The sequence below is a fragment of the Oncorhynchus clarkii genome, chromosome 30 (genome assembly GCF_045791955.1).
Source record: "Oncorhynchus clarkii lewisi isolate Uvic-CL-2024 chromosome 30, UVic_Ocla_1.0, whole genome shotgun sequence".
Lineage (NCBI taxonomy): Eukaryota > Metazoa > Chordata > Actinopteri > Salmoniformes > Salmonidae > Oncorhynchus > Oncorhynchus clarkii.
Window position 1 is genome coordinate 3,535,737 of NC_092176.1, and position 13,077 is coordinate 3,548,813.

Consider the following 13,077-nt stretch of genomic DNA (forward strand, 5'->3'; position numbering starts at 1 on the left):
AACACTTTAAAGAGGAATAGCAAATGAACGCCATGTTTTCTGATGCTCTACGAGAGAGAGAGAGGAGAGAGAGAGAGGTTAGAGAGAGGAGAGAGAGAGAGGAGAGAGAGGAGAGAGGAGAGAGGAGAGAGGAGAGAGGAGAGAGAGAGAGAGAGAGAGAGAGAGAGAGAGAGAGAGAGAGAGAGAGAGAGAGAGAGAGAGAGAGAGAGAGAAGAGAGCAGGTAGCCATGCGGTTAAGAGCATTGGACCAGTAACCGAAAGGTCGCTGGTTCGAATCCCCGAGCCGACTAGGTGAAGTAATGCCCTTGAGCAAGGCACTTAACGCAAATTGCTCCTGTAAGTCGCTTTGGATAGGAGCGTCTGCTAAATGACAATGAGAGAAATGGAGAGAGAAAAGGAGAACCCCCCCCCACGCAAAATTATGAGTGTCTACATGAAACTGTATGAAACTTGTATTCCCTCCACCATGGGAGAAAGTGGGAGGGTGGAGTATTTGAGCCTAGACATGAGAGCAAGAAAAATTCAATACATGACACAAGCAGCACAATGATTTGTGTCAATATGTGTAGTGGTGGCGTGTGTTTATACAGAGGAAGAGGCACATTAAAGGCTGTGCAGAATGTGGAGAGATAAAAGGCTGATGAGGCCTGGGAGGAGATGCTGATTACAGCAGCCAGTGTCTCCCCTGAACATAGACATAGACATCTCATTCATTCCCTCATTCACGCCTAAGAATCCCTTATATACTCAGCTGCCAGCTCCTGCACTATATTTTTCCAGTTTATTGTAATAATCCACCAGTAGACAGGATCTACCATTCCACAAACAAAAAGTAGCTTCCTCAAACACCATAATATTCCTCCGACACAGTCACCTCCGTCTGTATCTAAAAAATAATTTAAAAAACAGCCATTTTTTATGGTGGTCTCATAGAGGAGGACACTGCCGGGTCAGCGTTTTCCACGAGCGTGTCAGTTGAAAGAGAGCTTGGCACCAGTAAAATCCAGACGACAGCTAGCCCCGGCGATGAGCCCCGTGATGGGATCAGGATCACGGGTCAGAGTTCACCTCTGGTTCACCAACGTTTACCCTAGCCATTTCCTGCGACGCTAGCTCTAGGCTACGCTAACGTCCGCAAAGACAAACAAGAGAGAAAGACGCCCCTTCCTCTCCCCATTTGATCTTTCGATGAGCCAGCAGACAACCCCCCTCCCTAAAAAAAAAAAAAAGAAGACAAAAGACAAAAAAGAAAGTCAAGCTGAGAAAACAGGAGGTGGCGAGGAGGCGGGCTGCGTTTCCTCTGACAGTTTAACTCAGCAGGTAAACATCCATCAGCCGGACGGACGTGGACCTGTAGGTGGAGTGTGGAGGTGGCGACAAGAACGTTTCACGTTCAACAGTAGATGCCGGACCAACGACACTGCAGTTCAGCCTAACCGGCATGCGGCACGGCCACCGCAACACGCGCAAGCGTACGTACGTACGCACGCACACAGACACACAGCTGACCCACATTGTACGTCGTCCGCTTCGTTCCACAGACTCGCTTTTAGGAAAGCTTAGAGCTCAGGTAAAACGGACCAGACTTCGCTCTCATTGCTCTATTTTACACTCTTGGTTCTAGCACTCAATGCAAACATTCTCGCTACTTGATAAAAAAAAGAAAAAAAAACATCAAATAAAAAAAAGAAAAGTGCTTTCCAAAAAGAAAGATATACAACTCCTTCAGTACATCAAATAGGAGCATCTTCATCTTGATGAACACAATGAGGGTTAATTACGGGCCTGTGTTCAGAACCTTGTAACGGACCAGGACGCGTAATTAAAGTTCAGGTACACATTAACGTACTTTTGTTAGCCATTAATCAGTGTTTACGCTGGGCCTTTGTAATTCATAATCAGGTTCAACAATGAGTAATCGCTAAGGAGTAGGTCCATAATAGAGAGGAGGGAGTGCACACTGATCGTTTCCACTCTCCCAACCTCTGTGGGAGAGAGAGGGAGGCAGAATGGATAGTAGGCCTGTAGGGCGATTCCACGCCAGCGGGAGAGGAAAAATATTTTTGGGTATCTCAGATTTTTCTGGCAATTCTCACATAGGAATTCTATTGGGAGGAAGATAGTTCTTTTTTAAAATTGTATTTTTTACAATTGTATCTCAAACTGTTTTTTAGAAAATCATGATGAAAGTGGCCATTTGAGACCTACAGTTAAAGTCGGAAGTTTACCTACACTTAGGTTGGAGTTATTAAAACTCGTTTCAACCACAAATTTCTTGTTAAGAAACTATAGTTTTGGCAAGTCGGTTAGGACATTTTTCCAACAATTGTTTACAGACAGATGATTTCACTTATAATTGACTGTATCACAATTCCAGTGGGTCAGAAGTTTACATACACTAAGTTGACTGTGCCTTTAAACAGCTTGGAAAATTCCAGAAACTGATGTCATGGCTTTAGAAGCTTCTGATAGGCTAATTGACATAATTTGAGTCAATTGGTGTACCTGTGGATGTATTTCAAGGCCTACCTTCAAACTCAGTGCCTCTTTGCTTGACATCATGGGAAAGTCAAAAGAAATCAGCCAAGACCTCAGAAACAAAATTATAGACCTCCACAAGTCTGGAAATTGCTCCCAATGATGAACCAAATGCTTGAAGGTACCACGTTCATCTGTACAAACAATAGTACACAAGTATAAACACCATGGGACCACACAGCCATCAAACTGCTCAGGAAGGAGACGCGTTCTGAGGAACGTACTTTGGTGCGAAAAGTGCAAATCAATCCCAGAACAACAAAATGTGAAGATGCTGGAGGAAACAGGTACAAAGTATCTATATCCACAGTAAAACAAGTCCTATATCGACAGAACCTGAAAGGCCGCTCAGCAAGGAAGAAGTCACTTCTCCAAAACCGCCATAAAAAAGCCAGACTACGGTTTACAACTGCACATGGGGACAAAGATTGTACTTTTGGGAGAAATGTCCTCTGGTCTGATGAAACAAAAATAGAACTGTTTGGCCATGATGACCATCATTATGTTTGGAGGAAAAAGGGTGAGGCTTGCAAACCGAAGAACACCATCCCATCTGTGAAGCACTGGGGTGGCAGAATCATGTTGTGGGGGTGCTTTGCTGCAGGAGGGACTGGTGCACTTCACAAAATAGATGGTATCATGAGGATGGAAAATTATGTGGATGTATTGAAGCAACATCTCAAGACATCTGTCAGGAAGTTAAAGCTTGGTCGCAAATGGGTCTTCCAAATGGACAATATCCACAAGCATAATTCCAAAGTTGTGGAAAAATGGCTTAAGGACAACAAAGTCAAGGTATTGGAGTGGCCATCAGAAAGCCCTGACCTCAACCCTATAGAAAATGTGTGGGCAGAACTGAAAAAGTGTGTGTGAGCAAGGAGGCCTACAAACCTGACTCCTCTGTCAGAAGGAATGGGTCAAAAATTCACCCAACTTATTGTGGGAAGCTTGCGAAAGGCTACCCAAAATGTTTGACCTAAGTTAAACAATTTAAAGGCAATGCTACCAAAAACGAATTGAGTGTATGTAAACTTCTGACCCACTGGGAATGTGATGGAAGAAATAAAAGCTGAAATAAATCACTACTATTATTCTGACATTTAACATTAAAATAAAGTTGGTGATCCTAACTGACCTAAGACAGGGAATTTTTACTCTGATTAAATGTCAGGAATTGTGAAAAACGTATCTATTTGGCTAAGGTGTATGTGAACTTCCGACTTCAACTGTACACATGCCTCCTGTAAGACCCTACGATCGGTGAACCGTACATGATACAGACATCTTGGTGTCATTATAGTCATTACAGTGCGCACTAACATATGGAGTATGTCTACATTCTGAAATACAAATTGACAAATTCATTTGTTCAACACCATCCGTGTTGATCTAAAAAAGCTTTTCAAACAAGTTTGTACGTGAGAATTACCAGTACTATCTGAGATACCGACAATATTTTACTCTCCCACTGGCGTGGAATTGCCCTATAGCAGACCTGGTGGATTTGGTCAGACTCCTGTGTTTACAATTCTATCGACCCGCTCACACAGGCAGAACCAGACGCACACTCCCCTATCTAAACAGTGAGAAAGTTAGAGGCATAAACCTTTTACTACTTTAATACACAAATGAATTTGTCCAAACACTTATGACGCCTTCAAACGGGGGGACGAGCTACACAAATCATCTCTAAACAGTAAATGTATGTATGAATGTACTGTCGCCTCATATTAAATATTTGATCTCAAATCCAAAACGCTGGAGTATAGAAAAGTTTTAACTTCACTGTCCAACTAAATACACAGGGAAGTGTATGGCCAGGCAGCAGCCACACACACTTCTCCTAGAGCCACACAAGTCACCTTGCAGTGCGAGGAGGGGATTCACATTGTCACTGTTGTGTGCCTCTAAGCCTGACTCTCGAGTGGGCCTGCCCATCCCTGCCATTCTTCCTCTCTCTCCTGGCTATCTGCTCTGTGACTACAGCCCAGCCTTGGTGTGTCAGACCCTGGGAAGGCCCCAGCCACCCCTCCCCAACCCCGGCCATCCTACAAATCCTGTCCCCCCTCCCAGCACAGCACATGGGGAGGCTTTCCAGCAGGAGATTTGTTCCACTTTATCTGCATATTTAGGCAGTGTTCAGCGTGCTCCTAACTGATAAAATTCTGCCAATCTCTCAGGCCGCTGCCAGCGCTGGAGCAGTGACCTTCTAGGGGAAGATTCCTTTGAAAGAGGGAATGAAAATGAAAGAGAGAGGGGTGGGAGAAAAGCTAGCCAGGCGAGCAGGGAAGCGGTCCAGGTTTTATCACGTTAAAAACAATAAACAGAGATGTTAGCGGACACCCCACCCCCACGCTACAAAACTACCCCCCCTCCCTCCCTCCCTCCATCCCTCCCTCCCTCCAGCCCATAAGTGGGGCATTGCCATGCTGGTACCAGTGTTGTTTTCACAGATGATTAGCAGCAATAGCCAGACAGGCCTGTCTCCACGTCACCATGTCCATCTGCCAAACACCAACCAGCATGGATAACCCCTACGCTATAACCACTACCGCACAGGGAGAGAGGGAGTGAGATAGCTGGTTGGAGGGAAACTCGTCCCTTCAGTGCCGCCACTGACTCCATCCTCACTGCCGACTGCCACTCAAACCCCACATCTGACGGACAGCCAATGGCATGCTTTGGTTTGCCTTCAGACGTCTTAGTGTACGTCTGATCAGGCGCCATTTTCCATAGCTGTCCAGTAGCCTAAAGCTTGCCGGACTTCAGACGAGTGCAGTTGGCTCTTGGTGTGGTGGGAGTGTGGGTGTGTGTGTGTCTCCGATGTACAAGGACACGGATGAGTGGGAGGGAGGGACAGAGGGATGAATTGAGAAGCGTTCTCCGCAGACATTCTGGGTCGTGGTACTTCTGACATCCTTCCCTCAACCTTTGTCACCTCTGGCCGCTCTCTCGTGAGTGGCGGCGCAGTGGTCGGTGCCGCCAAGGACACAAAGACGACCAAATCAACCTTTGACATGAGACCAGAGTCCCGCCTCCAAACTCCAAAGACTTGCTGAGCTGGACGACGACTTCTCGTCCACTTTCTCTCACTATCGCCGACGTCAAAGTCATTCAGGCCAACGGGTCAATCAAATGTGCCCGGGATAAGACGAGCCTGATAACTGCCGAATATAGAACCTCACGGTGTAACGTTCAGGGTTTGTGACTTAGGAGGAGGAGAGGAAAACACTTGAACGGTGCCTATTTTAAGTCCTTTGAGAACGTAACAGTGGCCGGTAGGAGTACGTAACATTAAAATGTCATAGACTTAGCCGGTGGTAACTCGTGGGATAGACACCGGCTGGAATGCGGTTTTAACCAACTCAGCGTGCAGGATAAAGACCCACCCGTTGTATAGATGACTATAAACAGCCTGACCGGCATATAGGCCGACTATTAATGTTGATATATTACATGGCAACTTAGCTAGTGATGCATATGGTATAACATAGAGCAGACGTTTCTTGGAGACGAGACCACCAGTTAGTTCACGGGCCACCCACTGTCCTCTCAACCATGTGTAACCACGTTGTTTTGAACCCGGCAGATCCGATAACGACGGGAGGCATGGCTCCGTGGAAAAACATGCACGTCGACCTATACATTGATCATGACGCCATCCGACAAGTGAGGAAAGGGTAGTCACAATAAGCCCGCATGACCACCGTTAGGGTAGTCGTCAAGTGACATGAAGGTGCACACAGACTCACACACTCAAATGTTCCATTTAACGTACGGGCAGTTGTCGAGGCCCCGTCACCATGGTCCATCTTTATCATCATGTTCGGGATTACGGATTACAGGCCTAATCCTGAATTAAGGGCAAATTCTCTGGCTGTGACATCATCACTACAAACCATCCACAGAGAGGCCAGAGAGAAATGGAGCAAAACACCACATGAAAAGATTAAAGCAAGAGAGAGAAAATGAGAGAGAGAGAGAGAGAGAGAGAGAGATGAAAGGTGTAAGGAGTGTTGAATCCACAGTCACACACGCTACCTGCAGAGACGCGAGGACAGTCTGATAGCATGGGCTCCACCGGTGTGTCCAGGGGCTCGGGGCTTGACACCCAGTTACGGCAGTGCTGTGGGGGAGGGGGGAGACAGGAACAAGCAATTAAACGCCCTGTGACACATTGCTCAGACAGATCTGATATTGTTTGTGGTGGCGGGAGGGAGGGGGGGTACACGGCACACCAGGTGCACCAGGGGGGTGTCTACGCAGCCTGGTGACCCATAACCCCTCAAGCTCACCCACAACCCCCCCTCCCCCCCTCCCCTCAGGGGAGTCCACAGTCTTACACTTAGAGTCTTACCCTGCCTTGACCTTTCCTCAGGTGAAATGCTTTTTACAGTACAGTACATATCAAGCCTACACCACAATGTGCTTGACATACCACTTCAAAAGAAGTGTGTGTGTGTGTGTGTGTGGTGCGCGTATGTGTGTTTGATGAATCCGTGTGTGGCTTTTGTCCGGTCTCGTTGATGGTGCAGTGTGGTATGTAGGGTTTGATGGGACGCTGGAGGAGCGAGGCAGAGAGGGGGGATGAAGAGGAGGAATGCATGGAGAAGACGTTCCTGAGATAAGATAAAAGTTAAACAGAAGAAACAGAAATGTAAAAGAGATTAGGCTGTGTGCAGCTGGCCTCTTTCTGAATCACTGCTTATCTACACTTGTTTACCTTTCGCCCCAGTCCTCCTGACAGCCATTACAGTGCTATGTGTGAGGGGGTGTGTGTGCCTGTGTGTTTGGTGGTGGTGGTGGGGGTGTCCACTCCTACAGAGCTCTGCAGCTCGCCCCCACCCCATCCTTGAACTCCATCTACGGCCACCCCTACCCTCTTCACCCAAACCCAGCGACCCCCCCCCTCTCCCAAGGCCCTGCTTCTGCCTGACAGAGAGGGTCTGGCTGGGGCCAATCAGGGAGGACAGCACCCCAACACATCCCTACCCTGTCTGGAGACATGATAGACCTACGGGTCACATCACACCTCCGCTGGCCTGTCGCAAGCCCCCCCACCCCCCCCACCCAGGGGTCACCCACCTGCGTCATCTGGACACTCCCATGGGTGTAAGAGAGAGAACGAGACAGTGAGCATGTGTGTGAGAGACAGAGTGAGAAAGAAAGAGACAGCGCGTGTGTGTGCTTGCGCACTTCTGCAAGATTGAGACAAATGCGGTGAAGAGGCCACACCGCTCGGTCGGCCCTTACGCTTTCTCTCTGTTGTCCTCGACACATCCGGGGCAGTCCCCTTTCAGATTGATATACTACTGTACGCGTCTTCAGCAGCCTACAACACTCTATTTTCAGCTTTTTCCTCCATGACAACAACTTCAGCGACTTTAGGATAGGATTCACACACGCACACACACGCGCACACACACACACAACCAAGATGATCTCATTTGTGGTGCCGTGAGGTACGGTGGTAGAATCATGTGAGGGAAGTTATTTTGAACAACTCAATGTAAATTCAACGGAAGGACTGTCAGTTCGAGGAACTTCCGTCACGCACAAGTAGTCCGAATCAATCCACCTTTATTCATGTCTCCGGCGAATTATTAACACACACACAAATGTACCCGACGAGGAAGTACGGAGAGAAAGGGATGTATTGATGGGGATGTAGCTATAAGTGTCAGCACACATCCGCGTTGCAACCTATCAAACAAAACACAACCAAACAAGGGAACGTTAGCAAATCCTCCCTGTCGCCACATTGGAGTGCTTCTCCTTCCCCTCGTTCCCCCTTCATCCTGTCAATCGAGTGTGGCAGGAGTGAGCAGTATGGGGAAGAGAGAAGAGCTGTGTGTGTGTGCCATCTTGGAAAACAGGCGTTCATTGTTGTATTTTTAGATGCCGAGCTTTGCCCTAGTTGTGCTCTTTGGAGGGAGTGCAGGCAGGCAAGCAGGCAGGCAGTCAGGCAAGCAGTCAGGCAGTCAGTCAGGCAGGCAAGCAGGGCTCCTTGACTGGTACATCAAGTGTCTCATTGTATCTCCCTAATTCATTCCGTCTGGGAGAAGAAGACGTCAGCTGTGCTGCGCTGCGCTGTGAGCGAAGGGGAGCCATTTCAAAGACAGCCCTCCCGCTCCCCGCCAATGGAGGAACAGGGGCCGGCGTTTCAATAGGTTTGCCAAGGCAAACCCCGGCGTTGAGGGAGCAGTGAGAGCAACTGTCAGAGAAAGGCTAACCCGCTGCACGGGATTAGAGGATGGAAGTTGACAAAAGGAAGGCACATCGGGAATCTCTCACAGACATGATTATTCTCATCGCTTCAAGCCGGGGCGCCGATCAATGGCACTGCTGAACTGAGTGAGACGCCACGAACATAAACAGGTCACCCTGGTGCGCGCGCGCGCGCGTGTGTGTGTGTGTTTGTGCCCCGCTCCAGGTAGGGTTTGAAAGGGGGAATACGTGTCAAATGAAAGACGATACGCGCCAGAGTCAACATACAGAGCAGGCAGCATGTGATACAGTCAGTGGCAGATGGAACCACGCAGGGATACAACAACACTGATTTACATCCTGTAAGTTAATGTGTGAGAGAAATGTGCTCGACTCTCTCTCTCTGTGTGTGTGTGTGTGTGTGGCTGTACCGTGTGTGTTTGTATTTTAAAAGGAACGGAGCCGGGAAGAAGCTTGCGCGCGCGCACACACACACACAAACACACACAAACACACACACACACAAACACACACAAACACACACAAGCACGCACGCTGCAGCGTTTTACCAATGAACTCATTCAGTCCCATCTTCATTATTCATCCGAAACATCTGGATCCCGAGTCCCACAATCCCTTTGGGGCCGTGCCGGTCGGAAGCCGGTGGCGGCTGGGGCTTAGCGGGATGCTAACAGCGCTCGTAATGGTGCACTATAATGCTTTGAGAGTGTAAACGGCAGACAGGTGTCACGGCGAAAACAGATCCTACCTGTGCGACACTCCTCAGCCTCCCTATCAGGCCTATAATAAAGCCACCTGCTCTGGGCCACAGCCTGCAGTAAAACCTGCCTCCCATCTCGCTTACTGACTAGGCCACTTTACCAGCACAAACACGTGTTGCTGCTGTGTGTGTGTGTGTGTGTCTACCTAACGATGCTGCTCCAGCATCTAAGACATGGCTAACAGTGCTGAGACCAGTAGCCTACAATACGGCTGGTGGAAGAGCTGACAATACGAAGCCCGTAGGTTCCCCACCCACGTTAACGCACAAAACACACACAACTGATCCCCGATCAACATGCCGGCGCGTCGCCCACTCTACCACATTCCCCTTCCAACTCCGTAGCCCGTCACGCGTACCGCCACTTCAAAACGTCTCAGGCCCCCCCCCCCACCCCCACCCCCCACCTACTCTGACATCACTTTAGTGCCTGTGACCCTCCCTTTCGGTCTTTCCCTTCCGCCCTCCCTGTGGGGCAGCTCCCACTACTGTGTGTGTAATCTCAGTGAATTATGACAGTTTATTCATGGCTGTGCTATGCTGTGCGATCGTACGTGGCCACCACCGTGACAGAGGACACCTTGGGCTGTGACAGGCTGCCAAGCTGCACACCATCCACCTCTCTCTCACTGTCCTGTGCTCTCTGCTCCTCAGGCATCACTGTCCAGCGCCACGTCTCCCTACCTCTAACTGCATTCCATCCGTTCCTCATTTCCCTTCCAACCTGCCCTCTTGTTTTTCTCTCTTTGAGCTTTCCCCTCCCTCCCTCCTTTTCTCTCTGCCTCTGTGGGCCCACTATAATTGAAGGCTTCTATCGAGTGCTCGCTCTACCTCTCCCTGCTGTGTGACGTCATCTGTTCGTCGTCTGACCCATTAGCTCTATATTGCCTGTCCCAGCGCGCGCTGATCTCTAAATCCCTCTCTCTGCTCCTCTCTTCCCTCCCCTCCCCTCATCCCTAACCCCATGACCCCCAGGGGGAGGGAATTACCACTGTCCGACAGGAGCGGCGCACCGCACCGCCAGGGGTGCTGCTCTAACACGCACGCACACACACACACACACACACACACACACACATACACACAATTGCTGGGAGGGCAGCCCAGACGGCGCTACACCGGGGAGATCTGCCACTGAACCTGAATAATGTTCCAGATATAAATATAGAGGACGTGTGTGTGTGTGTGTGCATGTGTGAGCGTGAGAGCGAGAGATAGAGATATGTTTGGGATCTCGCTGTATTGTAAGGTCACCTGATTGAGGTATAGCCACCACAGAGGCCCTGCAGGGTGTGTGTGTGTGTGTGTGTGTGTGTGTGTGTGTGTGTGCGATCATGCCGAGTCGAACACCAGGAGAGAGTGGGGAAAACACGGAGGCACTTCCAACAGAAACACAAAGAGACTGTGGCCTGGCTCTGAGTGACTGACTACTGTAGATGGAAGGGCCACACAGCCTGTTCTTTAATTACGAGGCGCAATTACACTTAGGATTGAATCAAAACCCCACACTGACCGTTGTTGTGAAACCCGCAGTTTTCACCATGCCGTCGGTCTGAGAGAGAGGTCATGCTGCGCGCGTCTCAGCCTGCAAGACCAACTGATTCAGGAGTTACATGCTCGTCCACCTGCCCTTCAAAAGCGGAAGCTCTTTGTTTAAGCAGGCCCACGTGTCTACGCGTCAGTCCTTGAAGGAGCAGGCAAGGGTTAAGGAAAAGACAGTGAATTCTCTCCGACATGGGGGCTAGAGCTAGAAAGTTATGAGACATTTATTGTTCTGGGTAATCGTCACAAATAGAAACCACTTAACGGTCCAATTATGCGCCGTCTCTGCCATTCCTCCAAAATGAATCAGAAAGAGGAGATCTAGTGAAGAAGGCCAACTCAACCTTGAAGTCCGAAACTTCCGACCAACGCTCAACTACGGGACGCATACGCACCAAAACGCATGCGCACACACACACACACACACACACACACACAACTTAGAAACAGATAAAAAAAAAAAGAAGGACAGAATATTAAGAAGAAAAAAAGAGGATTCAGAAAAAGGTAACATATGCGATGAACTGGCCAGTGTGATGGCGAGGTGTGTATGTGTCTGTGTGTGCGTATGTGCGTGCGCGCGGGGGGGGGGGTGACATTTGCATCTTGGGCTCCCCTGTAGTTCTGGCGGTGGCTGTGTCTCTCATCTGTATGTGCATACTGAGTGAGCCCAGGTGCTGTCTACGGCGCAGAGGTCACGCCAGAAAGGGCGAGAACGAAAATGAAGCGACCCACGCAAACACAGACAGACTGGAGAAGGCCAACCGTCTGGCTTATTCATTGACATCCGTCCTCCACAAAGAAGAAAGACCAGGAGGGTGGGAGTGGGGGCTGGAGAGATTCAGGGAAAACAAGCAAACGATTGGCTCATAGCTGGACATGTGACCTGGCAGTAGCCTGTGCTCTGGTCTGCTCTCTCCTAGCAAATCATTATTATGTATTTGGTTGTAGGAAATAGGGAATCTAAGAATAATGGAAGGAGTGAGGCTACACATTGCCTCTTGTTTTCACTATGGTAAAGCCACTGAAAGTGAAGCAACATTAGGTAGATTTCCCATTGGGGGTGTGTGTGTGTGTCTATGTAAGTGTCTGTGTCATCTCACCTGCTGCAGCCACTCCTGGATGCTCTTGTTGGCGTCCTGGTGCCAGACGTTGTGGATTGAGTCGGTCATGGCCACTGCACACACCCTATTCTTCACCTGAGCCTCTCTCTGAATCATCTGATAGGGGGAGAGGGAGAGAGGGAGAGAGGGGGGGAGAGGGAGAGAGGGAGAGAGGGGGAGAGAGGGAGAGAGGGAGAGAGAGAGAGCGAGAGAGATAAAGAGAGCGAGAGAGATAAAGAGAGCGAGAGAGATAAAGAGAGCGAGAGAGGGAGAGAGGGAGCGAGAGAGAGAGATAAAGAGAGAGATAAAGAGAGAGAGATAGAGAGAGATAAAGAGAGAGAGATAGAGAGAGGGAAAGAGATAGAGAGAGAGGGAGAGAGATAAAGAGAGAGAGATATAAAGAGAGAGAGAGATAAAGAGAGAGATAATGAGAGAAGGAGAGAGAGATAAGGAAAGAGAGACAGGGAGAGAGAAAGAGAGAGAGAGAAAGAGAGAGAGAGAGAGAGATATTAACACTTCAGAGAAGCGTGCTTCAGCGCCTTCGTGCTGCTCACCCTGTCGATGTACCCGGCAGTGTTGGAACAGTAGTGTAACAGTATCAAAGACTCTTTGGCTGAGTTTAGTTTTGTGAAGATGGAGACTTTGCATTTGCTGTAGTGGAACACAGGCCCTATTCATTATTAGAGACCTGCTCAGAAGTGAGTGTAGGTGGTACCAGTACACAGACGTGGGGGCCGTATCCACAATTCATCTCAGAGTAGGAGTGCTGAACTACGACCAGTTTTGACTGTTAGACCATAACGAATAAGTGTGAAGGTAAATGGACCCTATACACACCAGCAGCCACCAATACTCCCTTGTAAGACCAGGCCACGCTGTGTGTTACAGTGTGGGATGTGACACGAG

At 49.0% G+C, this 13,077-nt stretch overlaps 1 protein-coding gene across 5 annotated transcripts in view; it reads right to left on the reverse strand.

The window, feature by feature from the left end:
• LOC139389407 (ARB2 cotranscriptional regulator A) overlaps window positions 1–13,077 on the reverse strand; it is a 248,599-nt gene that overhangs the window by 69,677 nt on the left and 165,845 nt on the right. For all 5 annotated transcript variants that reach the window (XM_071136144.1, XM_071136145.1, XM_071136146.1 and 2 more), the window contains exons 9-10: window positions 12,172–12,288; window positions 6,580–6,664 (exon numbers count right to left, since the gene is read on the reverse strand). In XM_071136144.1, the coding sequence (XP_070992245.1) occupies window positions 6,580–6,664; window positions 12,172–12,288 (202 nt within the window). The remainder of the gene's footprint in view (window positions 1–6,579; window positions 6,665–12,171; window positions 12,289–13,077) is intronic.